The sequence below is a fragment of the Bos indicus genome, chromosome 3, assembly GCF_029378745.1.
Source record: "Bos indicus isolate NIAB-ARS_2022 breed Sahiwal x Tharparkar chromosome 3, NIAB-ARS_B.indTharparkar_mat_pri_1.0, whole genome shotgun sequence".
Taxonomy (NCBI): Eukaryota; Metazoa; Chordata; class Mammalia; order Artiodactyla; family Bovidae; genus Bos; species Bos indicus.
In genome coordinates, this window is record NC_091762.1 from 84,139,788 (window position 1) to 84,164,927 (window position 25,140).

Consider the following 25,140-nt stretch of genomic DNA (forward strand, 5'->3'; position numbering starts at 1 on the left):
ACCCCTGTACCATTTAACACTGTGTGATATTTTCCAGAAGGATCTAATCTCCCTCCATTAGGCTTTCCAGTATTTTTAAAAAGCATGTGAAAGAAGGCATTTACTAATCTCAATCAAGTCCAGACATACATTCTTTTTGTTTTGGAGGGGGTTTGTTTTGTTTTTGTTTTTATTGGGCTCTAGACAATGGGTTGTGAAATATCTCTGCAAATTATGCCCCACTAGGGAGATGTCCATTCTGATTTTCCTGGGGGAGCTTTCTGAGCTTTTGCTTTTGCTTGGAGTTACTGCTCTTGCTGGCAGTAACCTCTTCAGGTCCACTGCTGAGTGGCTCCTCCTTGGAAGACAATTTCCTCTTTTCCTTGGGACTCTCTTGCTTCCTGACTCTTCAGGGTCACTAACTGGTTCTTCTTTGGTGAAAGTTTTCTTCTTCTTGGAAAGACTTCTACTGCCAGCTGTTTCTTCAAGATCACTAGCAGCTCCTCCTTGGAAAAAAGGTTTCTTCTTCTTGAGTTTGGAGAAGGAGACAGAAGAGTCTTCCATTCCATTCTTCTGAGAGCCTCCTGGGGCTCTTGGTTTTTCTTCTTTTTGGGTCTTTCTCTTGTCTCCTCACACTCCTCTGGGATACTACTGCTTTCTGAAGATGGCAGGGCAACTGCAGCCAGCCCTCTCTTTTCCTTCTTCAAGCATTTCTTCTGTCTCTCCAGCTTCCTAGTCATCTTAACAGCCACCTCCTCTACTTGACCCACTCACTGCCTCCTTCATGACAGATTTTTTCCTAGGATCTCTCCAGTCTCATTGAAGGACTGCTGCTCCTCACCTTGTTCCTGAAGTTTCTCCCCAAATGTACAGGTGGGTACCTCAGAGAAGCAACCAATTTGTGGAGCAAAGTTGCATTTGTTTGCCAGGAATCAAGAGATGCAGTCTTTGTTCTTAGCAGCTGCTCAGCCAATGAAGGTAGAGTGGAAAATGAGTCCATATTTTGAAGACCCCTTGTCTTCAGGGCTCTGGAAACTTCATCTCTTTGCTCCAGGGAATCACACTCTTAAGTCCAACAGAACTAGTAGGTCTCCTCACTCAATCTTCTTCAAGCTAGTCAAACCACTGCTTAACTTTTTCCCTAAGATTTTCTCCAAAGTTTTATCACCAGTCCCCAAATGGTCAATTCCAGCAACATTTCTTAAGCCAATACTGGAAAGCCAAGGGTCATGAAAGGGGCTTCCTTAGATGGACTTGAAGGACAAACATTCAAATTATACCAACATTTGTTTCTAATTGAATCACTAAATTAAATGTGTGTCTACCTGCTTCAAAATTATTATGAAAATAAACTGTAAAATTAAACTAATTTCTACTAAATGGAGGAAATACCAATCTCAATTGATGAAAAGCAATGACTATATTCTCACATACATAGAATATCTCAATTCTGTATATCCTCAAAATTACTATGTAAGAAGGAAGGGACATATGTATACCTATGGCTGATTCATGTGATGACAGAAACCAACATAACATTCTAAAGCAATTATCCTTCAATTAAAAAATTTTTTTTAATTACTGTTAATAGAAAAACTACTTTCACAATGATAAATAGTTCCAGTAAATGGTCTATTAATTACATATAAAATTGATGAATTTAAAGAACACAAAGAGGTGCTTGAAAAGTGTTTTCTAGGAGAATGTTAGAGAATCTTTCAAATATATGTGTATGCATATTATATAATATACATATGTATGTAGTATTTTTTTCCCCTACCAAAACCATTAATGACTCCATTCTTCACAGGCAGTTAAAAAAAAAATTAGAATGGATAAATAACTACTGTATAATATGGAAAACAATATCCAATTTCATGGGATGAACCACAGTGGAAAAGAATATTAAAAAAGAATGTATATATATATGTGTGTAAAACAGAGTCACTTTGCTATACAGCAGAGATTGGCACAACACTGCAAATCACCTTACACTTCAATTAAAAAAAAGTTTTTAACTAAAAAAATTAAGGACCATGAGAGTCCAAATTGATAAGATTTCACTGTACAAACTCAATTTTTTAAAACATTATAAAACTATATTAAGCCATTTCCATTGCATATATATTATAATAATGATAACTCCCCCCTCCCTCAACTTGATTCAATCCTGTAACAGAGGGCAGTTACTTACAGCAACTATCTGGTCATTCACTTGAATCTGACCATTGTGATATGCGGCGCTGCCAGGTATTATACTTTTCACATAAATCCCTGAAGCTTCTCCTAAGATGCACAAAACATATGGAAAAAAGCTCTAATTAGGCCTTGATTGCAAAATTCATATCAAGAGGTTAATTAGCTAAAGGGGCTCACTAGAGGCTTGATAAATGCTGTTCTGAACACAAGCAGAGAAACTGATGGATTATTTCAAACTGTCACCATCACAAGTGACTCGAATTTGAAATGATTTGACTGATACCTATTTTTGGAAAAATAATCAGTAATGGAACCCCGATGAAATGCACTCCAATATCAGCTGGAATTCAGGAGAGCTCAGATTAAGTCTTACCTTCTCTTAGTTTTTCTCCCTTCTCACTGGTGACCTGGCATAAGCCTTCCTCATTACTTACCAGCATGAAGACAAGAGAGTCCTAGTAGGTTTTCCTGCCTATATTTAGTTGACTACTCACATTAGCTTCTATCTATCTATCTATCTTTAGATCTCATGATATGTATATATAAATTGCTTCTGCTGCTAAGTCACTTCAGTCATGTCCGACTCTGTGCGACTCCATAGACGGCAGCCCACCAGGCTCCCCCGTCCCTGGGATTCTCCAGGCAAGAACACTGGAGTGGGTTGCCATTTCCTTCTCCAATGCATGAAAGTGAAAAGTGAAAGTGAAGTCGCTCCATCGTATTCGACTCCTAGCGACCCCATGGACTGCAGCCTACCAGGCTCCTCCGTCCATGGGATTTTCCAGGCAAGAGTACTGGAGTGGGTTGCCATTGCCTTCTCCATATATAAATTACAACTATATAAAAACTATACATGCCTATGGGAAGGGGTTGGAAGAGAAGTTAGAAAAAGAAAGACCATAGCTCTGGATGATTTTACACTTTTATCTTAATTTCAAATGCACTTAAAATATTGTCTATAGAAGGAAAATAAACATCAATGGATTCCTACAGCCTATGTAATAAAATGTAAGTTTGATAGAATCACATTGAAGGACTTCCATAATTTGCCCCAAACTCTCTTTTTTACTTTGACTTCCAACTACCATCCGCTCCAATAAGACAGAAGTCTAGACACACGAGACTCATGATGTTCCACCAAAGCTCCAAGTATTTTCATGATTGTATCCCTTTTCTAATTTTTTTTCTTCCTGTTGATCTCATTCCCTCTATCAAAATCCTTCTCCTTTACCATGTTTAGTACAAATACCTATTTCTTTGTGAATTCTCCATTTCCCTCTGTCAGAATGAGTTTTTCATCTGCCATATGATGAGTTTATTTGTATCTCTGCTAAAACATATATTTCATTTATCCTCAAACAACTGAGAGTTATTTACACATTTGTCTCCCTGAACAGACATTTCTTACATTCATTTTTCTACTCCCTCTGAAACTAAGCAAACCAACTGCTCAAAAGTTCCAAAGAATAAAGCAAAAATTATTTTGAAAGACTGCACATTAAAAAGCATACTGAGTTATAGAATATTCTAGTTTTTGGATTCAATGCTACTTCTCCATTCCCTGCTCAAGTCCCAAAAACTTCTTTTGAGGGTAAAGTAAAATGTTTCTTTTCTTCATTCGGTAATATAAACATCAATTTTTCTCAATTATCTATCAGCTACTCACTGCATTTTACTCTGTAAGTATATTGCTAGGTTTACAACTTGAAAACTTAATGCAATAAAGCTTCCTAAACCACAAGTTTAGGAACTTAGCCATGATTTCTCTAACCGGACAGCATATTAAGAGCTACTCAACACAGGGTTTTTTTGGCAACATTATTATGTAATCCATACTTAGCTCTTTTGGAACTCATTTAAATTCTAAACCTAAAAATGGTGGCACTCAGAAATATCTACAGGTCTGAAAGCAGCTATTCCATTAGGCTAAAATAGCACAAGGTGGTCTGACATGAATTTCATTCAGGACTCTGAATACATTAGCACTTTTAATCTTTCCCACCTGCTATAAAATGCAAAATAGTAACTTTAAAAAATTAACTCTCTAACCTTGCAATTTTTAAAACACTAGAACATTTCATAACTCTAACTTTTCATCTTACAAGCAAATATTCGTGAAAAAGATTTATTTTTCCTTTTTACAGTTATTTCTTATCATAATAGGATAACTCATACAGTGAAAATTACCAGAGCTTTGCATGAAAGAGTTCAGGGAATATTATTCAGACATACTTGGGCACTTATTCTTGCATTCACTTATTCTTACAAGTATTCCCTTTATATGAAAGAAAAATAATTCTAATTAAAGTGTTCATTTTATCTTCTTTTGATGATTAAACATAATAGCAATATTTTTTGACATTCACAATACGAAATACAAGCAGTAATCATTTTACTTTATCACATATAAAATGCCATAATATGTAACACTCACAATATTCAAAATATGTATCTTAGAAACAAGAGGAGATATAATTCAAATGTTATACATTGTGTTGGATAATTAAATTCTTTTGTTAATGACTATTGAGCCAGCTATAAAACTACTGAGATAAAACTGATTCTCTAATTATTTTTTGTAACTAGTTGCTATTACAGATTCGTGGTTTTATTGTTCAATGTTTAAATTAAAATCTGCATATATTTAATTTTATTGTCTAGAAACTTTAACATCCTTTACAATTATTTCCAAATATAAAACAGAGATGATTCATCTACCTGTCTGAGACGTTCCAACATAGCCAACAATTCTAATCCCAAGACTCTGTCCATCTTTTTTAATGAGTTCAACATCATAAGTTTCAAAAAGAGTAGCATTGTCCTGAAAAGAAAAATAATCTTATTATGTATAATGTTCAGTTATATAACTGTATGTATAAAGGCAATTTGTGAATGGTTTGTCAAGTATTTTCTGAAGACCTGTGGTACACAGAATTTTAAGATTGTCCCCACGACTTTTGATCCCTGATGCCATTCCTGTGTTTATGTCATGAAAAAGGGAAATTATCCAGGGAGTCTAACCTATGAAGGCATCCTTCAAAAGCAGAGCGTTTTCTCCTATTGATGGTAGAAAGGGATGTGAAAAAGATGTGAAGCATAAGGACTGGACCTGTGGTTTGAAGAAGGAGGCATCATGTGAGAAGGAACACAAGGGGCCTTAAAGAGCTGAAAGATGTCCTCTGTTTACAGACAGTAGAGACTTTTGGTTCTACGGCTATAAGAAACTGTATTCCGCAAACAATATGACAGAGTTTGGAAATGAACTGTCCCTAGAGTATCTAGCTAAGAGCCCAGCCAGGCCCATAACCTGATTTAGCTTTTGTAAGAATCTAAGCAGAACCCAGCCAAGTTCACCAAGACTTCTGACCTACAGAAATGTGGACCAACCATGGGTATTGCTTCAGGACACTAAGTTTGTGATAATTTGTCACACAATGATAAAAAATTAATACAGCCACTTAGAAAAAACTCACCATAAATTTGGATCTGAAAGAATTTAATGTAAAGAAAAAGAAACAAATGGAAGACTAATTATACTAATAATTATTATGAGCAAAAAATGTTAACCTAAAACTTATCATTATTTGTCTTCTAATTAAAAATTTTCTGTAAAAAAAAAATTTTTTTTTCTGTAAAAAAGCAGTTCAGTTCAGTTCATTCACTCAAGGGTGTCCGACTCTTTGTGATCCCATGGACTGCAACACAACTGGCCTCCCTGTCCATCACCAACTCCCGGAGTTTACTCAAGCTCATGTTCATTGGTCGGTGATGCCATCCAGCCACCTCATCCTTTGTTGTCCCCTTCTCCTCCCGCCTTCAATCTTTCCTAGCATCAGGGTCTTTTCCAATGAGTCAGTTCTTCACATCAGGTGGCCAAAATATTGGAGTTTCAGCTTCAACATCAGTCCCTCCAATGAATATTCAGGACTGATCTCCTTTAGGATGGACTGGTTGGATATCCTTGCAGCCAAGGGACTCTCAAGAGTCTTCTCCAACACCACATCTCAAAAGTATCAATTCTTTGGCACTCAGCTTTCTTTATAGTCCAACTCTCACATCCATACATGACTACTGGAAAAACCATAGCCTTGACTAGACGGACCTTTGTTGGCAAAGTAACGTCTCTGCTTTTGAATATGCTATCTAGGTTGGTCATAACTTTTCTTCCAAAGAGTAAGTGTCTTTTAATTTCATGGCTGCAGTCACCATCTGCAGTGATTTTGGAGCCCAAAAAAATAAAGTCAGCCACTGTTTCCCCATCTATTTTCCAAGAAGTGATGGGACCAGATGTCATGATCTTAGTTTTCTGAATGTTGAGCTTTAAGGCAACTTTTTCACTCTCCACTTTCACTTTCATCAAGAAGCTCTTTAGTTCCTCTTCACTTTCTGCCATAAGGGTGGTATCATTCGCGTATCTTAGGTTATTGATATTTCTCCTGGCAATCTTGATTCCAGCTTGTGCTTCATCCAGCCCAGCATTTCGCATGATGTACTCTGCTGCCGCTGCTGCTGCTGCTAAGTCACTTCAGTCGTGTCCAACTCTGTGGGACCCCATAGACGGCAGCCCACCAGGCTCCCCCATCCCTGGGATTCTCCAGGCAAGAATATTGGAGTGGGTTGCCATTTCCTTCTCCAATGCATGAAAGTGAAAAGTGAAAGTTAAGTAGCTCTGTCATGTCCGACTCCTAGTGACCCCATGGACTGCAGCCTACCAGGCTCCTCCATCCATGGGATTTTCCAGGCAAGAATACTGGAGTGAACTGCCATTGCCTTCTCCAGATGTACTCTGCATATAAGTTAAATAAGCACGGTGACAATATACAGCCTTGACCTACTCCTTTCCCGATCTGGAACCAGTCTGTTGTTCCACGTCTAGTTCTAACTGTTGCTTCCTGACCTGTATATAGATTTCTCAAGAGGCAGGTCAGGTATTCCCATGTGTTTAAGAATTTTCCACAATTTGTGGTGATCCACACAGTCAAAGGCTTTGGCATAGTCAATAATGCAGAAATGGATGTTTTTCTGGAACTCTCTTGCGTTTTCAATGATCCAACGGATGCTGGCAATTGGATCTCTGGTTCTTCTGCCTTTTCTAAAACCAGCTTGAACTTCAAGGTGTCTAAAAACATAACACCTTGCTTTCAATTCGAACCTTTAACAATAAAAAGTAAATAACTGATTGCATCAAATTCTCACTGACCACACAGCTACATTGGTCCCTCATTACAAAGTAGAAGTCTTCAGAGATCCAAAGTAATGGAGGGAAAAGAAAATGGTTCTAACAAGTTTGGAGAAGAAATCAAAAGAAGAAAATCTGTCAGAGATATTAGAATTATATATCTAATTCTATTACCTCTGACAGATTCTAATATCTCTGACAGAAAACTTCTTCTCCTGTGGTTCCCATTAGGGAAAGCCTTTCCAGAAGACAGCAAATGGTTCCTCAAATGAATATGAGAGGTGGCTTTCCACCCTCTTCTGCCATAATCACTTCTCTTTTCTTTCCTCTTCTTCCTGGCTCCTCCTTTTAAAAACTATTTATTTCCTTTCACCTCATTATCTCCTGATTCAGAGCCTGTGATATGGTTGGAAAGAGCTTGGAATTGAAGGGTGAGGGGGCCAGATTAAGGTGTACAAAAGCTACAAATTCTCAGTTTTAAGATAAATAAGTACTAGGGATGTAAGGTACAACATGATAAGTATAATTAGCATCATATATTATATATAAAAGTTGAGAGTAAATCCTGAGTTCTCATCACAATAAAAATTTTTTTCTACTTTTTTAATTGTGTACCTATACAGATAGAGATAATGGATGTTCACTAAACTTACTGTGTGATGATTACTTCACGATGTATATAAATTAAATCACTATGCTGTACACCTTAAACTTATAAAGTGCTATATGTCAATTATATCTCAGTAAGACTGGAAGGAAAAAACAAACAAACAAAGAGCTTAAAAGGGACCAAAAAGTCAAACCCCAGTTTGCAACTTACTACCTATATGACCTTTAATAAGTTATCTGGACTCCCATCTCCTCATCTATTGAATGGATAAGACCTATCTTGCAGAATTCTTCCAAAGAATTCAGATGACTTGGATAAATCTAGGTGCTTGAGAATGATTAATAATAATGATTATTATATAACTATAACAATTGTTAGCAATCAGAATATTATTATTACTAGTGTCTATTGCCTTTGGCCAGTTTGGTCTTATCAATGATAATACTCATACATTGACCAGTATTTAAAATTTCCCCTCCACTACCTGGATATTTCTTCACCAATCTAATGAAATAGGAATGACAGGTATTATAGTCTCCAATTTACAGATGAGTAGTAGAGGCTCAGGGAAGTTGAAACCTTAACCCTGAGAAATGACAAAGAAGAAAATCAAACTTGTCTAGTATCTCCAAATTGGGCTCTCCTCTGCTTCGTTGTTGAGCACTGAGACATGACCCACATCCACACAGCACTTGGAACTGAAAGCATTTCTAATCCGGCAATGTATCACACCCAGTACTGAATCTATGATGAAAGAATAATTTGTATACTCACAGAACTAGGGCTCCTATTGGCCACAGCAGGCAAAGCAACAGGCAAGGCTGCAGGAGTAGGAGGGGTTATGGAAATTTCACCAACTGGGTCTCTTGCAACAAGCATCCTGACAGAATTCCCACAGTTCCTTAGCACTTGCGCAACTTGCTCACTGGTCATTCCCTGCACATTTGTGCCACCAATCTTCAAGATGTGATCCCCTGTTTTGAGTCTTCCATCCTTTAATCCAAGAAAACAGAAAAACAAAACTATTCTGAGAAATCATTGATCTAATTTCACTCATTAATAACAATTCATCAGCAGGAGAAAGAAAAGAGGCCTTAAAACTAAAGTCTATTGCCCATCCTTCCTTTTCCCCAGTTTTGTAGAAACCTGTATGAAAGAAGGTGTTAGATCAAAATAATGAGGAGAAAACTATATGCTTTACTGTGAATTCTGCAGAAGGCACTAGAAGCTACTGCAAGCAAACAGAAGTTGTGAAACAGAAAGGCAATTCAATTCAGAAACATTTGGAAAGACTTAGAGAAAAGGAATAGGTGCAAGGAGGAAATTATTATGGAAGAAGAAAAAACTATTTGCTGGATTTCTACTTTAAGCATTGATAATTTGATATTCTATTTTTACCAATGCAACAAACATGAAATAAAATAACCAACTACTTGACAGTCAGTACTCATGAAAAATAAGGGTAAGATGCTTCTGTGAATAAATGATTCTTGAACAAAATTATGCCCTGAACACAGAATAAAGAATATGGAGATAAGCATTTGCATACTTGACTTGGACAAAGGACATTTCATGCTAAGTACATATTTAGTCATTTCCTAAGCATTATTTTTTTCCCTATTTTACCTCAACTCAATTTAAAATGATGCGGATAATTTGCACCTGTCACCGAAAGTCAAACATTTTCTTCTTTCAGAAAAACAGGTGCTATACAGAATTCACAAGTGCAAAAACAATCATAATCAGATTGATAGGAAAGACACCAAAATGACAGCTAACTTTTAAAGTCCGGCGGCCCCAAATACTGCATATTACTGATACTTTCTGATTAACATTCTCCTTTCATAGCCTGTCTATTGTAGAAGGAAACTAAAAGGTATAAAGTCCTTTTTGTTCTTTAACAGAAATCATAAATCAATGATAGCCAATAAATAGCTATGCCAAAATTCAAAGTCATAGCATGCTAATCACACGTTCAAATATAAAAGTTTATTAATGCACAGATTCTTTCAAAAGAAAGAAAAAATTATGCATAAGGGCAAAGATAGTATGAAAGGCAAAAAATTAAAATAGCTGAGGAAGAGGTAATACACTATTACAGAGAAAACAGTATCATTTATATAGTTTTTTTTTTAAAGAAAAAAATACTTTAATTCAAGTTAGCATGTCCATGCTGAATTAGCATAATCCATAGCATTTATGGGTTTAAAAAATATTTATTACTCTGTATTGTAAGTTCTCTGCTAGGTTGTTATACATGATAATTTCAACTCAAAAACTATTTGAAAATCTAAAGGATTTTAGGTCTGAGCTACAAAAGAAATAAATGTTTCTCTGAAAATTAAAAAATAACACTAAATACCTACCCAATTCAGAAAATGAAATTATTACCACTTTTGATTCCAAGCTATTTCTATCATTGGTCTTTAATTAAAAGGCAACATGTCATTGACAAAAAATAATGCTGCTGCTGCTGCTCCCGCTAAGTTGCTTCAGTCATGTCTGACTCTGTGCGACCCCATGGCATGCAGCCTACCAGGCTCCGCCGTCCATGGGATTTTCCAGACAAGAGTCCTGGAGTGGGGTGCCATAGCCTTCTCTGAGAATATAATGACTTCATAAAATAAATGCTCTTTCCCTTAAGGAATTAAAGGGAGGCACTAAGTATTGGATGGCCAAAAAGTTTACACTGTTTTAAGTAAAAATAAAAGACATTTTCATTTTCACGAAGAATTTTACTGAACATATTCACTAACCAAATGAAAATTTTGGCCAAACCAAAATAAGTACGTCCACCCTATGCTACTCAAATTTCCAGAGCCCTCACCGATAATTTTGAAGGATAGGGAAAATACCAGTTTATAGACATAAAGCAAAATTACTGGGAATAACCAACTGTTCAGGGGCCTCAAGCTGGGCCTTGATTATTCTTTACCATCTGAGCCACCAGGGAATGCTTGATTATTCTAGAAAGAAAATTCCTCACTTTCCTCAATAGTTCACGCCCACTCTCTAATCCTTGGCTGGTCCCATTATGGATAGCTATTATAACATGACTCATAATTGCCTGATACCAAAAAGTCAATAATTCATGACAACTTTTAAATAGGTTGTGCTCTACAAGTCACCTTTGGGAGAAAACAGGGTAACTCAATATATTTGATGTCCCTAGAATTTCTCCACAGCACATGAAAGAGATTTCTACAAAACAAAGAAGTTTTACACTGCCTATACCAATTAAAAAAAAAAAAAAAAAAAAAACACTTCTAACTGCAGAAAATTTCTGAAATAGCTGAACAGAATTCTCAAAAGATGTATATTTCAGGTACTGTGAATTTTGGAGAGTACCTTGGGACAATATCAAATAATTTCCCTATCCATGGAATTGACCCTAATAACATCCACTGATTGCTCACTGTAACTTGTTGTTGTTCTTGTTTAGTCAATAAGCCCTGTCTGACTCTTGAGACCCCACCATGAACTGCAGCCTGTCAGGCTCCTCTGTCCATGGGATTTCCCACGTAAGAGTACTGGAGTGGATTGCCATTTCCTTCTCCAGGGAATCTTTTTGACCCAAAGATCAAACTCACTTCTGTATGCCAAGTTCTTTATCAATGAGCCACCAAGGAAGCACCTCACTGTAACTATGTACCAATGAACATTTCTAAAAAAGTCATATAAATCAATATTTTTTCTTTTCATTTACAACATTAGAGGCAGTAAACAGTAAAATGACAAGTAAAGGCATTGGAGTCAGACACATCCAAGTTTATCCTAGCACTACTTTGGTCAAGGTGTAGGGCCACAGATCAGTTACTGATCCTACATAAATCTCAGATCCTTCTTTAAGCAAGATGGGGATAAATTCCCCTCTCGTTGAGTTGTAAGCACTAAACTCAATACTACATGTCAAAAGCTTTAGCCTAGTGTCTTGCTTACAGCATTCTCAGATGCATCCATTTCTGATACTTCTGTAGACTCAGGTTTTCTTTGCCATAACCCCCAACTCTACCCCATACTGACTGATATGTACACAAAAGGAAAGACAAGGGGCCATTTTATGAACTTTTTAAAATAAGAAACACTGACTTGCTTTTCTAACTTTCTGTTACACAAGTTTATAGTCTTTAAAGAAAGTATTTAGTATTAATTAATCCCTTTAGCAGAATGTAAGTATCACTTCACGATCAATCTCAGCCACATCTAACTAAGGACCTAAGACATTCATACTCCCTTACCATGAAGATTGCCATAGTCAACAGTGAGTATTAATAGTCAAAAGTATGAGCACATTTTAATGAAAAACAATGTTCCCTTTAATAATTTTAAAGCCATAATCAGGCTACATAAGCAACAACTCTAAAGATTTAGCAACAAAACACAGAGTTAGTTGAAGAGATTTGATCTGCCATTTAGCTGGGATGAGGAGGAGAGGAAAGAGAATACTGCTCTGTCCTCTATATTTAGGTCTCACCATGGGCTTCCCTGGTACTTCAACTGGTAAGAATCTGCCTGCAGTGCAGAAGACCCTGATTTGATTCCTGGGTCAGGAAGATCCCTGGGAGAAGGATAGGCTGCCCACTCCAATATTCTGGGACTTCCCTGGTGATTCAGACAGTAAAGAATCTGCCTGCAATGCGGGAGATCCGGATTCGATCCCTGGATTGGGAAGATCCCCTTGAAAGGGCATGGTAACCCACTCCCTTGCCTAGAGAATCCTCATGGACAGAGGAGCCTGGTGGGCTACAGTCCATGGGGTCCCATAGAGTTGGACATGACCGAGGGACTAAAACAGCACAGCACATATTCCTTATATAAGAAAGCCAACAGCAATATTACTGTTAGAGCTGGCAATTCCCTGATAGGCATGACCAACCCTGGACAGGTGTACACAAGAAAATGAAAACACTGGGATCGACTCTGAATAAGTAGATTTAAACAGTTAATCTGCCACATGTGGGCTCAATTCTGACTCTGCCATTTTTAAGTTGTGTAGCTTTGGGCAATTTCTTAAGTTTCCATATCTATAATTTGGTAATAAAATTTATGACTGTTTTAAGAATTATACAAGAATACTGTATATTAGGCAGATAACAAAGTCTAGCATAAAAACTCACTTCTACATTATGACTCTGATGGGCACATGACCACCCCATTCTGAAGACCTGAAACAGCAACAATTCCTTCCAGGAAAGGGTGAAAATCAGACCTGGGCTTTTATTAACAGTGCCACCAATGGAAAATCTGCATATCACATTCTCCTTGTGAAAATTCATAATGTACATCAGTATTTAATAGCTTATAATTCTTACAGTAAAGAAATCTACTTGATTTTAACTTGGTACTTTCTAAATTTCTTTGACCCTTTGTTCTTTAATAATAACCACTTTGCATCTTGAAAAATGCTACTCTAGCAAATAAGTCTATTAAAATTGCTAAAGCAGGGGGACAACAGGGGATGAGATGGTTGGAATGGCATCACTAACTCAATGGACATAAGTTTGAGTAAGCTCCAGGAGCTGATGATGGACAGGGAAGCCTGGCGTGCTGCAGTCCATGGGGTCTCAAAGAGTCAGATACGACTGAGCAACTGAACTGAACTGAACTGAAAGGAGGGGGGTTGAGTGGGAAAAGATGCCAAAATATTCCACAATATTTCATCTCTTTCTAAGTTGCTAAATTTTTCAAAAAAAAAAAACAAAACTCTTAAAGATTATTATTTGTTTCGTGCCACAGATATGTTTTGAACACCCATAAAATGACCATTCTCAACCTTCTTGATCTCCTTTACACTCAAAAATAATTGAGGATGAAGGAATAGGGACTACAAAAGGGCATAGATCTTTGTGGGTGATGAATATGTTCATTATCTTGACTGTAGTGACAGATGGTACCATGGTTACACTTTGTGTGTCATCTTGGTTAAACTCTGGTGCCCAATTATATAAAAAATCTATTTTCTAAAACAAACAAAAAATTGCGAGAAGAACAACATTCTTTTTTTTTTTTTTTTTTAAGAACAGCATTCTTAAATTGTTACAAATCTCCTTAGTATCTGGTATAAAGAAGACAGCTGAATTTTCATATTTGCTTCAGCATTCAGTGTGTTGCCATGTGTTGCTGTGGTTGACGTATACAAAGAAACTCTGGCCTTCATCAGATATATATTTGGAAAATGGGAGAGTATTTCCATAGCTCTTTCAGCCTAATTCTTTGATAACACACCAAAACTTGACAAGTGATGATTTCTTAAAAATTAGCTGCAATGTGGAATCTGAAATATCAACAAGTTTTCAGATAACATTTAATTAAAATCTATTCATCAATCTTGAATTATGAATGGATTTTTTTACCTATATATTATTTTGGCATTCTATACACTGATCTTTGGGAAAAAATGACTCATAGCTACGCAGATTTTCTAAATACTGACATATGATCAATACATTATTTAATATTAAAAAATCATACTTATTAATATCATTAAGATCTATTCAAGAAAATTAGAGATACCAAAGAAACGTTTCATGCAAAGATGGGCTCAATAAAGGACAGAAATGGTATGGACCTAACAGAAGCAGAAGATATTAAGAAGAGGTGGCAAGAATACACAGAAGAACTGTACAAAAAAGATCTTCACGACCCAGATAATCACAATGGTGTGATCACTCACCTAGAGCCAGACATCCTGGAATGTGAAGTCAAGTGGGCCTTAGGAAGCATCACTACGAACAAAGTTAGTGGAGACAATGGAATTCCAGTTGAGCTATTTCAAATCCTAAAAGATGATGCTGTGAAAGTGCTGCACTCAATATGTCAACAAATTTGGAAAACTCAGCAGTGGCCACAGGACTGGAAAAGGTCAGTTTTCATTCCAATCCCAAAGAAAGGAAATGCCAAAGAATGCTCAAACTACTGCACAATTGCACTCATCTCACACACTAGTAAAGTAATGCTCAAAATTCTCCAAGCCAGGCTTCAGCAATATGTGAACCGTGAACTTCCAGATGTTCAAGTTGGTTTTAGGAAAGGCAGAGGAACCAGAGACCAAACTGCCAACATCTGCTGGATCAATGAAAAAGCAAGAGAGTTCCAGAAAAACATCTATTTCTGCTTTATTGACTCTGCCAAAGCCTTTGACTGTGTGGATCAGAAGAAACTGTGGACAATTCTGAAAGAGATGGGAATACCAGACCACCTGACCTGCCTCTTGAGAAACCTGTATACAGGTCAGGAAGCAACAGTTAGAACTGGACATGGAACAACAGACTGGTTCCAAATAGGAAAAGGAGCACATCAAGGCTGTATATTATCACCCTGCTTATTTAACTTATATGCAGAGTACATTATGAGAAATACTGGGCTAGAGGAAGCACAAGCTAGAATCAAGATTGCTGGGAGAAATATCAATAACCTCAGATACGCAGATGACACCACCCTTATGGCAGAAAGTGAAGAAGAACTAAAGAGCCTTCTGATGAAAGTGAAAGAAGAGAGTAAAAAAGTTGGCTTAAAGCTCAACATTCAGAAAACGAAGATCATGGCATCCGGTCCCATCGCTTCATGGCAAATAGATGGGGAAACAGTGGAAACAGTGGCTGACTTTAATTTTCTGGGCTCCAAAATCACTGCAGATGGTGATTGCAGCCATGAAATTACAAGACGCTTGCTCCTTGGAAGGAAAGTTATGACCAACCTAGACAGCATATTAAAAAGCAGAGACATTACTTTGGCAACAAATGTCCATCTAGTCAAGGCTATGGTTTTCCCAGTGGTCATGTATGGATGTGAGAGTTGAACTATAAAGAAAGCTGAGCACCAAAGAATTGATGCTTTTGAACCCTGGTGTTGGAGTAGACTCTTGAGAGTCCCTTGGACTGCAAGGAGATCCAACCAGTCCATCCTAAAGGAGATTAGTCCTGGGTGTTCACTGGAGGGACTGATGTTGAAGCTGAAACTCCAATACTTTGGCCACCAGATGCGGAGAGCTGACTCATTTGAAAAGACCCTGATGCTGGGAAAGATTGAGGGAAGGAGGAGAAGGGGACGACAGAGGATAAGATGGTTTGATGGCATCACCAACACAATGGACATGGGTTTGGGTGGACTCCGGGAGTTGGTGATGGACAGGGAGGCCTGGCATGCTAAAGTTCATGGGGTTGCAAAGAGTCGAGCACAACTGAGTGGCTGAACTGAGCTGAACTGAATATCACTAAGAATCTAATCAGAGGAATATTTTCCAAAATTCTAATTTCTGCTTGAAAATTCAAATTATCATCAGTAACAAATGCTGTTAGCTATTTTCCTTTAAGTAACAGGCTTACATCATTCATTTCAAGGAAACTACCAGAGAGCCAAGCCTGAATAATAATTTTTCTATCAGTTATTCTTTCAAAAATAAAAATAACATTCTAGATTGGCAGCTGCTGGTGAGGCAGGGTGCAAGGTGGGCAAAATGGATGAAGAAGGTCAAAGAAACAAAATTTCAGCTATAAAATAAGTAAACCATAGGGATGTAAACTGCAGCATGGTGACTATGGGTAAAAATACTGTACTGTATACCTGAAAGCTGCTAAGAGAGTAGATCTTAAAAGGTCTTTTCACAAGAAAAAAAATTGTAACTATGTGGTAATGGATGTTAACTAGACTCAGTGTGGTGATAATATACAGAAGTATCACATCATTATTCTGTACAACTAAAACTAAAATAATGTATCTCAAAAAAATCAAATCTCAAAAAGTTTTGTGAATAAAGGCCAAAAACTAAAAACTCGAGTAAATTTTAAAAATTAAAATGCTGTTCCATATTAAAAAGTGGCCACTTTGTCTCACAAATGTTTTTCCTCAAGACAACCACCGTAGGTACTTTAGTATATGGCAGAAGTGCTATATGCCATACTCCATTCTGCAACACAATACTACAAAGACATGCATTTAAAGGTCAAACTTTACTTAGATTAGTTTTTATTGCACTTTTTAAAGTGAAACTGCCATTTTTGTTGTTGTTGCAAGCACATGGTAAAGAAGAAAGCGATGACTCCTAGTGCGGCTCGGTGCCATTGCTCAAATACATACAAAGGCAACGGCAGGCCTAGTCTACTACTGCTTGTTCATCTTCAGGGCAAATGTCAACATGGTGAAAAGGCTAATGCATCTTAGTATTATTATGTAAGTCATTTTGATGTTATAAACCCCCTGCAAGAAACTCAGGGACCCTCAGGGCCCACAGACAAAACTCTGAAAGCCATTATGCTAAATAAATAAACTTAGCTGCTGAAAGAATAATAGGAATATTAGTAGCTCCACAGTTTGTATAAGGAGAAACAATCTTGACTAGAAATAGGGAGCTGAGAAGTTTGCCTCAAAGCTATACGTGCACAGGAAGTTCATTTTTATTGTTACTTTATATGTTTTTTACTAATACTCTGTATGTTCACATTTATTGATACTTTTATGTTTATATGTTTTTATTAATACTTTAATGAAGGAATAAATGTCCATGTACTGGACATAAATCCTATGGACAGAGGAGCCTGGCAGGCTCCAGTTCACAGGGTCGCAAAAGAGTCAGACACAACTTAGCAACTAAACGGCAACAACAAAGACGTGAACCCATACAATTTATACGTCATACTGACTATCATGGACAGTCTACGTAACATGAACTCACTATTAAGTAGCTTCAGATTTCTAAAGTGCTTTTTAAAAATTCAATGCAGTACTTAACATTTTCTTCAATGTAAAACTAAGCAGAAATAGTTGATAAATTTTATAATGGCCCACTTTCAGCTTAAACACTGCTAAATCATGAAGGGTAGTATTTTTATTTATAATATCAAAAAATTATAATTCTAGTGAAATTTATCTCATGCAATATTGGGATAAAATTTTGTAATCATTGTACTATCTGATCTTAACATTTACACCCTTGAGAGATACACAGGGAGAAAATAAAATAGATACTCTGAATGCAATACCCATTAATGATTTATTTTCAATATTTCAATAAAAAATATTATCTTTTGATCAAGTCAAGATGACTGTCAATCACAGGGCAAAAAAAAACCCATACAGACACACCCAAAAATGTTGATTTAGGAGCTTTTTAAAATAAAGCAGAGTGAGTACACATTAACACTTACAGAAAAAAACATTTTTAGCTATCCTTAAGTTCTGGTCACAGAATCATAATTCTAGTAACCCATGTTACATAATTACATTTTAAGCCATACAATTTAAATTGTATAAAACCAAAATGAAATCAAAGAAGGTCAACTTACTCGATCTGCTAATCCTCCAGGAACTATAGTTCTTACAACGACACCACTTGATTTTCCCCCAACGATTCCAAAACCTAATCCAGAGCCATCATTAATGAGCTCAACATCTTCAATATGGCCCCAACGAATCTACAAAGTAATAGCAAGCAAAAACCAAAGTTTTAGTAAAAACACATACATTCATTGCTTACCAATACAGTAATTATTAGAGTAACAGGTACACCAAAAAAAATTAATATTCATTCATGTAATTAATCAAGTCAACTTTCTAGTGACTCAGAGATGATTTCTATAGGATCAGAGATCCTCTTAAGGATTTTATAATCTGGTGGAGAGGTAAACTAAAACATAAACAATTAAAATATAAGACAGAATATTGGATCATAAGACACTGTAGCTCCAAGCAGACAGAAACACATTGCCTCATTCCCCTGTCTATGTCTGATACCTAGCACAGTGCCAATCACCTAGTAGGAACCAATAAACACATGTTTATCTGAATTAAAAAAGAATAATAAAATATTATAAAGATGGGAGGGCTATAGAGACAAGAGGTCAAATCCAATGAAAAATTATGAAAGACTTCAAGGAAAAAAGGCAACCCACTCCAGTATTCTTGCCTGGAGAATTCCATGGCCCGAGGAGCCTCACGGGCTATAGTCCATGCAGTAGCAAGGAGTTGGACATGACTGAGCGACTAACACTTTCAAGGAAAAGGCAGCATTTTAATTGCTCTACAAAGAAAAAATACATTCAAGCAAAAGGGAAATTTAAGAACAAAGCTAGGCTTAGATAAGGAGAATAAATGAAGGCTTTAGAAGAGGAAACAACAGGAGCAAAACAGTGATTTAGAAAGAATCTGGCAGCAGTGTGAAGCATAAGATGGTGAGAAGGACAGAGTGACCAGAACGACTGAAGAGACTCTGAAGAAGAAATGTAGACCCAACTGAAGATATTGGCAAAGGATTATACAAATCAGACTAAAAGACATAAGCATTTTTCCTCTAACAGCAGGCTCCATCAGAAGTATACATTAAATCCACATAATCCACCTGCAGGGCAAAAGTCTACCCCTCAAGACATTAGGACATACTTAGTTTTTCTATTATACTAAATTGGAAAGTTATTACACAATGTTAAAAATAACCAGAGTTATCAGGAATATCTAGTAGATTCACACCTGGAACAATATCTAGTATCCAGGAAGCAACAATGTTTGCTAAAAATGCCTGAATTAGGGACAGCAGTTAATATGCATTCTCATTTAAGCCTCACAGTTAATGCAGTTTCATTTAATCCTCACAACATCTCTGTGAACTAGATGACATCTCTATGAACTAGACACTTTGTTATTACTTGCAAGCAACAAATGATGAAACTGAGGTGTAGAGAACTCAAAGCATTTGCCCAGTAAGACTCAGTTATGAAGTAAGAGCTGGACTTGAACCCACCTTAGCCTGATACCGGACTCCTTATTCTTAACCACTGTGCTAAGCAACTTCCCACTTTGTTCATTCCACTTATTATGTAAATTGTGTTGCATAAATATTACTGATTACAATAGGGAAAATGTCTGTACATTAGTGTTGTGACCTTGTACTGTACCCAGAAAGTCTATTTTTTCTTTTTCCTAATGAATGAAAATTAAATAAATCAGCCAGCACTTAGTGTTATAAGAAAATAAGATTTATTAGATTGTGTTCTGAAGATGCAGGTCAAAATCTGTGAAATGTTACAAAGCAAGTTTAAAGATTCCCAAAGGAACATAAACTTTTGGTTTTTTTTTAAACTTTTATTCTTTTAAATTGTTCAGTATACATCCTTATATGTAAAAAAAAAAAAAAAAAACTTCTGTAATTTTGCAGTATCCATAATCTAGCCATAAAAAATCCAACTTATAAATATAATATTTTTAAAGCAAATAACCAAATCTTAAGATACTCATAGTAAATCTCTAATAAAAACTCCTAGCTTAATTAGTTAAGTGGTTATATGACCAAGGAACTCTTTCTATTACCAAACAAATTACACCCAATACTATAAATTACCCCCTACATTAAATAAAAACCTTAAACAAGGAGAATCAGAGGACACTGAAAAACACGACAAAAACTGTTCATCAACTATCCTGTTTAACATGCTAATGCTGTCTTTGGAGATGTAATCTTTCTTGAACTACGACAAGTAAAATGACATCTTCTAAATATCTTTACACTTATTAAAAAACAAAGGTATGATTCAAAATTAAGGATTTTTCCAAATTTGCAACTCACTGTGTCAGGCAGATTTGCATCAGGTAGGCTGGTAGAAATGCTGCTTTTTGTGTGGACTGGCTCCCTGGCCACGATTAGACGCAAAGATCCAGTGGTTTCTTGTAACAATGCAATTGCTTGCTGGTGGGAAATGTTCTGATCCAGTGGCGTGTGATTAATAGCCAATATTTGATCATTTTCCCTTAACCTTTGATCCCTTGATGATAGAAGAAAATATTAAGTGATATAACAGCCAGAATTTTCTAACTTTCTGTTTTATATTGGAGTACAGCCAAGTAACAATGTTGTAATAGTTTCAGGTGGACAGCAAAGTGACTCAGCCATACACATACATGTATCTATTCTTCCCCAAACTCCCCTCCCATCCAAATAGCCTGATTTTCAAGATGTATTATTCAAGTAGTTTATACCTTATGGTACTACTTCACTTAATACAATTATTGAAATATTTAATTGCATAATGTAACAGAGCTCTTCAGTGTGCTTTTCATCAAAGCACTTATTAGCTAATAAAGCAATTAAGTAGTGCATCCGTACACACCACACCATTTTAAAAGCCATTTGGCTGGAAAATAAGCAAAAAGAATGTATAGGGCCCCAGTGCTAAAGTTTTGCAAGTATAGGCATTGTCCTCATTGCGGCACCACCCTGTACCCCTGAACTCCTTCCAATCTGACTTCTCCGTGTACCAATATAGGGCTATATGGTCACCAATAACCTCCACTCTAGCAGATTCACCCCGTCTCCATTGTCCCTTACTTCTCCAACATTTGTCAATAGAAGCTAAACTCTCCTTGAAAGGCAAGAGAGATTATTTCCAAATCTATATCTGAGACCTTATCTCCTTGCCATCACCAATCCCCAGCTGCTAACCAAGGAAAACAGGATATTTAAAAAAAAAGAAATCAGCAAAATCTTAAGGAAAAAAAGTGCTATTATAGTTAATATTTTTTAATTAATTTATTTTAATTGGTTTCTGCCATACATCAACATGAATCAGCCATGGGTATACATATGTCCTCAAAGCAAGAATACTAAAGTGGTTTGCCATTCCCTTCTCCAGTAGACTATGTAGGAAGCATCACTACAAACAAAGCTAGTGGAGATGATGGAATTCCAGTTGAGCTATTTCAAATCCTAAAAGACGATGCTATGAAAGTGCTGCACTCAATATGCCAGCAAATTTGGAAAATTCAGCCAAATTCCAGGCCACAGGACTGGAAAACGTCAATTTTCATTCCAATCCCAAAAAAAGGCAAAGTCCAAGAATGTTCAAACTACCGCACAATTGTACACATCTCACACGCTAGCAAAGTAATATTCAAAATTCTCCAAGCCAGGCTTGGTACATGAACCAATGAACCATGAACTTTCAGATGTTCAAGCTGGATTTAGAAAAGGCAGAAGAACCAGAAATCAAATTACCAACATCCGTTGGATCATCAAAAAAGCAAAAGAGTTCCAGAAAAACATCTACTTCTCCTTTATTGAATACGCTAAAGCCTTTGACTGTATGGGTCTCAACAAACTGAAAAATTCTTCAAGAGATGGGAATACCAGACCACCTGACCTTCCCCCTGAGAAATCTGTATGCAGGTCAAGAAGCAATAGTTAGAACTGGACATCAACAACAGACTGGTTCCAAATCGGGAAAGGAGTAGGTCAAAGCTGTATATTGTTACCCTGCTTATTTAACTTATAAGCAAAGTACATCATGCGAAATGCTGGGCTGGATGAAGCACAAGCTGGAATCAAGATTGCAGGAAGAAATATTAATAACCTCAGATATGCAGATGACACCACCCTTATGGCAGAAAATGAAGAACTAGAGCCTCTTGATGAAAATGAAAGAGGAGAGTGAAAAAGTTGGCTAAAAACTTAGCATTTAGAAAACTATGATCATGGCATCCAGTCCCATCACTTCATGGCAAATAGATGGGGAAACAATGAAAACAGTGAGAGACTTTATTTTCTTGGGCTCCAAAATTACTGCAGATGTTGACCACAGCCATGAAATTAAAAGACACTTGCTCCTTGGAAGAAAAGCTATGACAAACCTAGACAGCATATTACAAAGCAGAAACATTACTTTACCAACAAAGAAAGTGAAGTCACTCAGTCGTGTCTGACTCTTTGTGACCCCATGGACTGTAGCCCACCAGGCTCCTCCATCCATGGAATTTTCTAGGCAAGAGTACTGGTCACCAACAAAGGTCCGTCTAGTCAAAGTTATGGTTTTTCCAGTAGTCTTGTATGAATGTGAGAGTGGCACTATAAAGAAAGCCGAGCACCAAAGAATTGATGCTTTTGAACTATGGTGTTGGAGAAGACTCTTGAGAGTCCCTTGGACTGCAAAGAGTTCAAACCAGTCAATCCTCAAGGAAATCAGTCCTGAATACTCAAGTATCTAATAATACTGGACTGGCTTGCCATGCCGTCCTCCAGAAATGTTCAATATAGTTAATATTTTTTGAGCACTTATTAGGAGCCAGAAACTCTGCTAAATGCTTTACAGGCATTATCTACTTTAGTCTTTATAATCACCTTTTAAAGTACTTTAGTTAAATTTTACATGTAAGAAATTAAAGGGAGTTTAGCATCTTATCTAAAGAGTCTGACTGTAAACCATACTCTGTAACTTCTTAAAGTACATACTAAGAGTAGGATTTACTCTGGTTTACAATATATGACTTCATTATCTCCTAAACACCCCACATCCTCTTCATTATTTCCACAGTTCCTTATCTTTATCTCTGTTGTATCCACCCATCTCTCCTTTCTATTCTCAATGTCAACCATCCAACTGAGATCCATATCTAATACCTAAAGCCTGACTTGCAAAATTCCTCAAGGTTTATTTTTCTAGGCTCTCCTGTGCTGAATCTGCAAGGAGATCCAACCAATCAATCCTCAAGGAAATCAGTCCTGAATATTCATTGGAAGGACTGATGCTGAAGCTGAAACTCCAAGACATTGGCCACCTGATGCGAAGAGCTGACTCATTTGAAAAGACCCTGATGCTGGGAAAGGTGGGAAAAGAAGGGGACTATAGAGGATTAGATGGTTGGATGGCATCACTGACTCAATGGACATGAGTTTGAGTAAACTCCAGGAGTTGGTGATGGACAGGGAGGCCTGGCGTGCCGCAGTCCATAGGGTCACAAAGAGCTGGACACGACTGAGAGACTGAACTGAACTGAACTGTGCTGGTATTTCTCATCTCAAAAGTATATAATGACTGTCTGTGGTTGTTGGCCAGTGAAGCGAAGACGCTCAGTTGTGTCCAGCTCTTTGCAACCCCATGGACTGTAGCCCACCAGGTTCCTCAATCCACAGGCAAGCGTACTGGAGTGAGCTGCCATTTCCTTCTCCAGAGAATCTTCCCGACCCAGGGATCGAAGCCGGGTCTCCCGCATCATAGGCAGATGCTTTACCATCTGAGCCACCAGGGAAGGAGCGTCAAAGGAAAGAACTTTGTCATGACTGTTTCATAAAAGAACTTCTTTAACCTTCAAAAGTAAAAATCTCTCTGACAAGGGATCATCTCAGAACAGAGAAGTATAATTCATAAATTTAGAATGATGAAAATTCATATCACCCTTATGCTTTTCTCAGGTCACAGCAGCAGATTCAGCAAAACTTCATCAAGGACCAGAATTCAGTAGCTCCTGACCTCTAGGACACAGTGTAAACTTGACTGGTATTCAAAGGCCACTACATGTGGCCCCAAAGTACTCTTCCAACTTGGCTTCCTCTCTCTATATATAAACCCCTTTTCTAACTATCTGATCTACTCTTTTCCTCTTAAACATGTCTGGTATTTTCTGCTTTTGTGTAAATGGTTTTCTCTATCTCTAATGCCCTTCCACTCCACTCAGCCAAATTCAATCCACCCTCCATGTTGCAACAAAGTGTCTTTGCTTCTGTCTCCTGTCTCTTCATCACTCACCTCATTATCATGATGCTCCAAGCTACTTGCTTATCACTCATTAAGCATTCATTTTACTAAGTTAGCTGTCCACAGAGCTAGCTACATCCTTCCCTACTAGATTTTAAGTTTCCTGAGAAGAGGGACTGAGATGTTTTATACTCTCCTTTGGTACTCTTGCCTGGAAAATCCCATGGATGGAGGAGCCTGGTAGGCTGCAGTACGAGGGGTCGCTAAGAGTCGGACACGCTAAGAGTCAGACACGACTGAGTGACTTCACTTTCACTTTTCACTTTCCTGCATTGGAGAAGGAAATGGCAACCCACTCCAGTGTTCTCTCCTGGAGAATCCCAGGGACGGGGGAGCCTGATGGGCTGCCGTCTATGGGGTCGCACAGAGTCAGACACGACTGAAGTGACTTAGCAGCAGCAGCAGCAGCTTGGAACTAACTAGTTATTTCATTTTTGATGCCAAAATTGTGGGTGGCTCTTAAAATAGGTCACATTGCATTAAAAATGTTGCTTATATATATCCTTTTATTATATTAGGAAAGGTTTATATTAGAGAACAACAATATGATATAAAATTGTACATACTTTAAGACCTTGTCTTTATGAAAAAGAAAACATTCTAGTGAATTTCTTGACAGTCCAGTGGTTAGGACTCAGCACTTTCAGTGCTGTGGCCTGGGT

At 37.2% G+C, this 25,140-nt stretch overlaps 1 protein-coding gene across 4 annotated transcripts in view; it reads right to left on the minus strand.

Moving 5' to 3' along the window:
- The window catches only part of PATJ (PATJ crumbs cell polarity complex component), a 383,422-nt gene that overhangs the window by 329,049 nt on the left and 29,233 nt on the right, over nucleotides 1–25,140 (minus strand). For all 4 annotated transcript variants that reach the window (XM_070786441.1, XM_070786442.1, XM_070786440.1 and 1 more), the window contains exons 6-10: nucleotides 20,521–20,716; nucleotides 18,248–18,376; nucleotides 8,742–8,960; nucleotides 4,897–4,999; nucleotides 2,174–2,265 (exon numbers count right to left, since the gene is read on the minus strand). In XM_070786441.1, coding sequence (XP_070642542.1) covers nucleotides 2,174–2,265; nucleotides 4,897–4,999; nucleotides 8,742–8,960; nucleotides 18,248–18,376; nucleotides 20,521–20,716 — 739 coding nt within the window. The remainder of the gene's footprint in view (nucleotides 1–2,173; nucleotides 2,266–4,896; nucleotides 5,000–8,741; nucleotides 8,961–18,247; nucleotides 18,377–20,520; nucleotides 20,717–25,140) is intronic.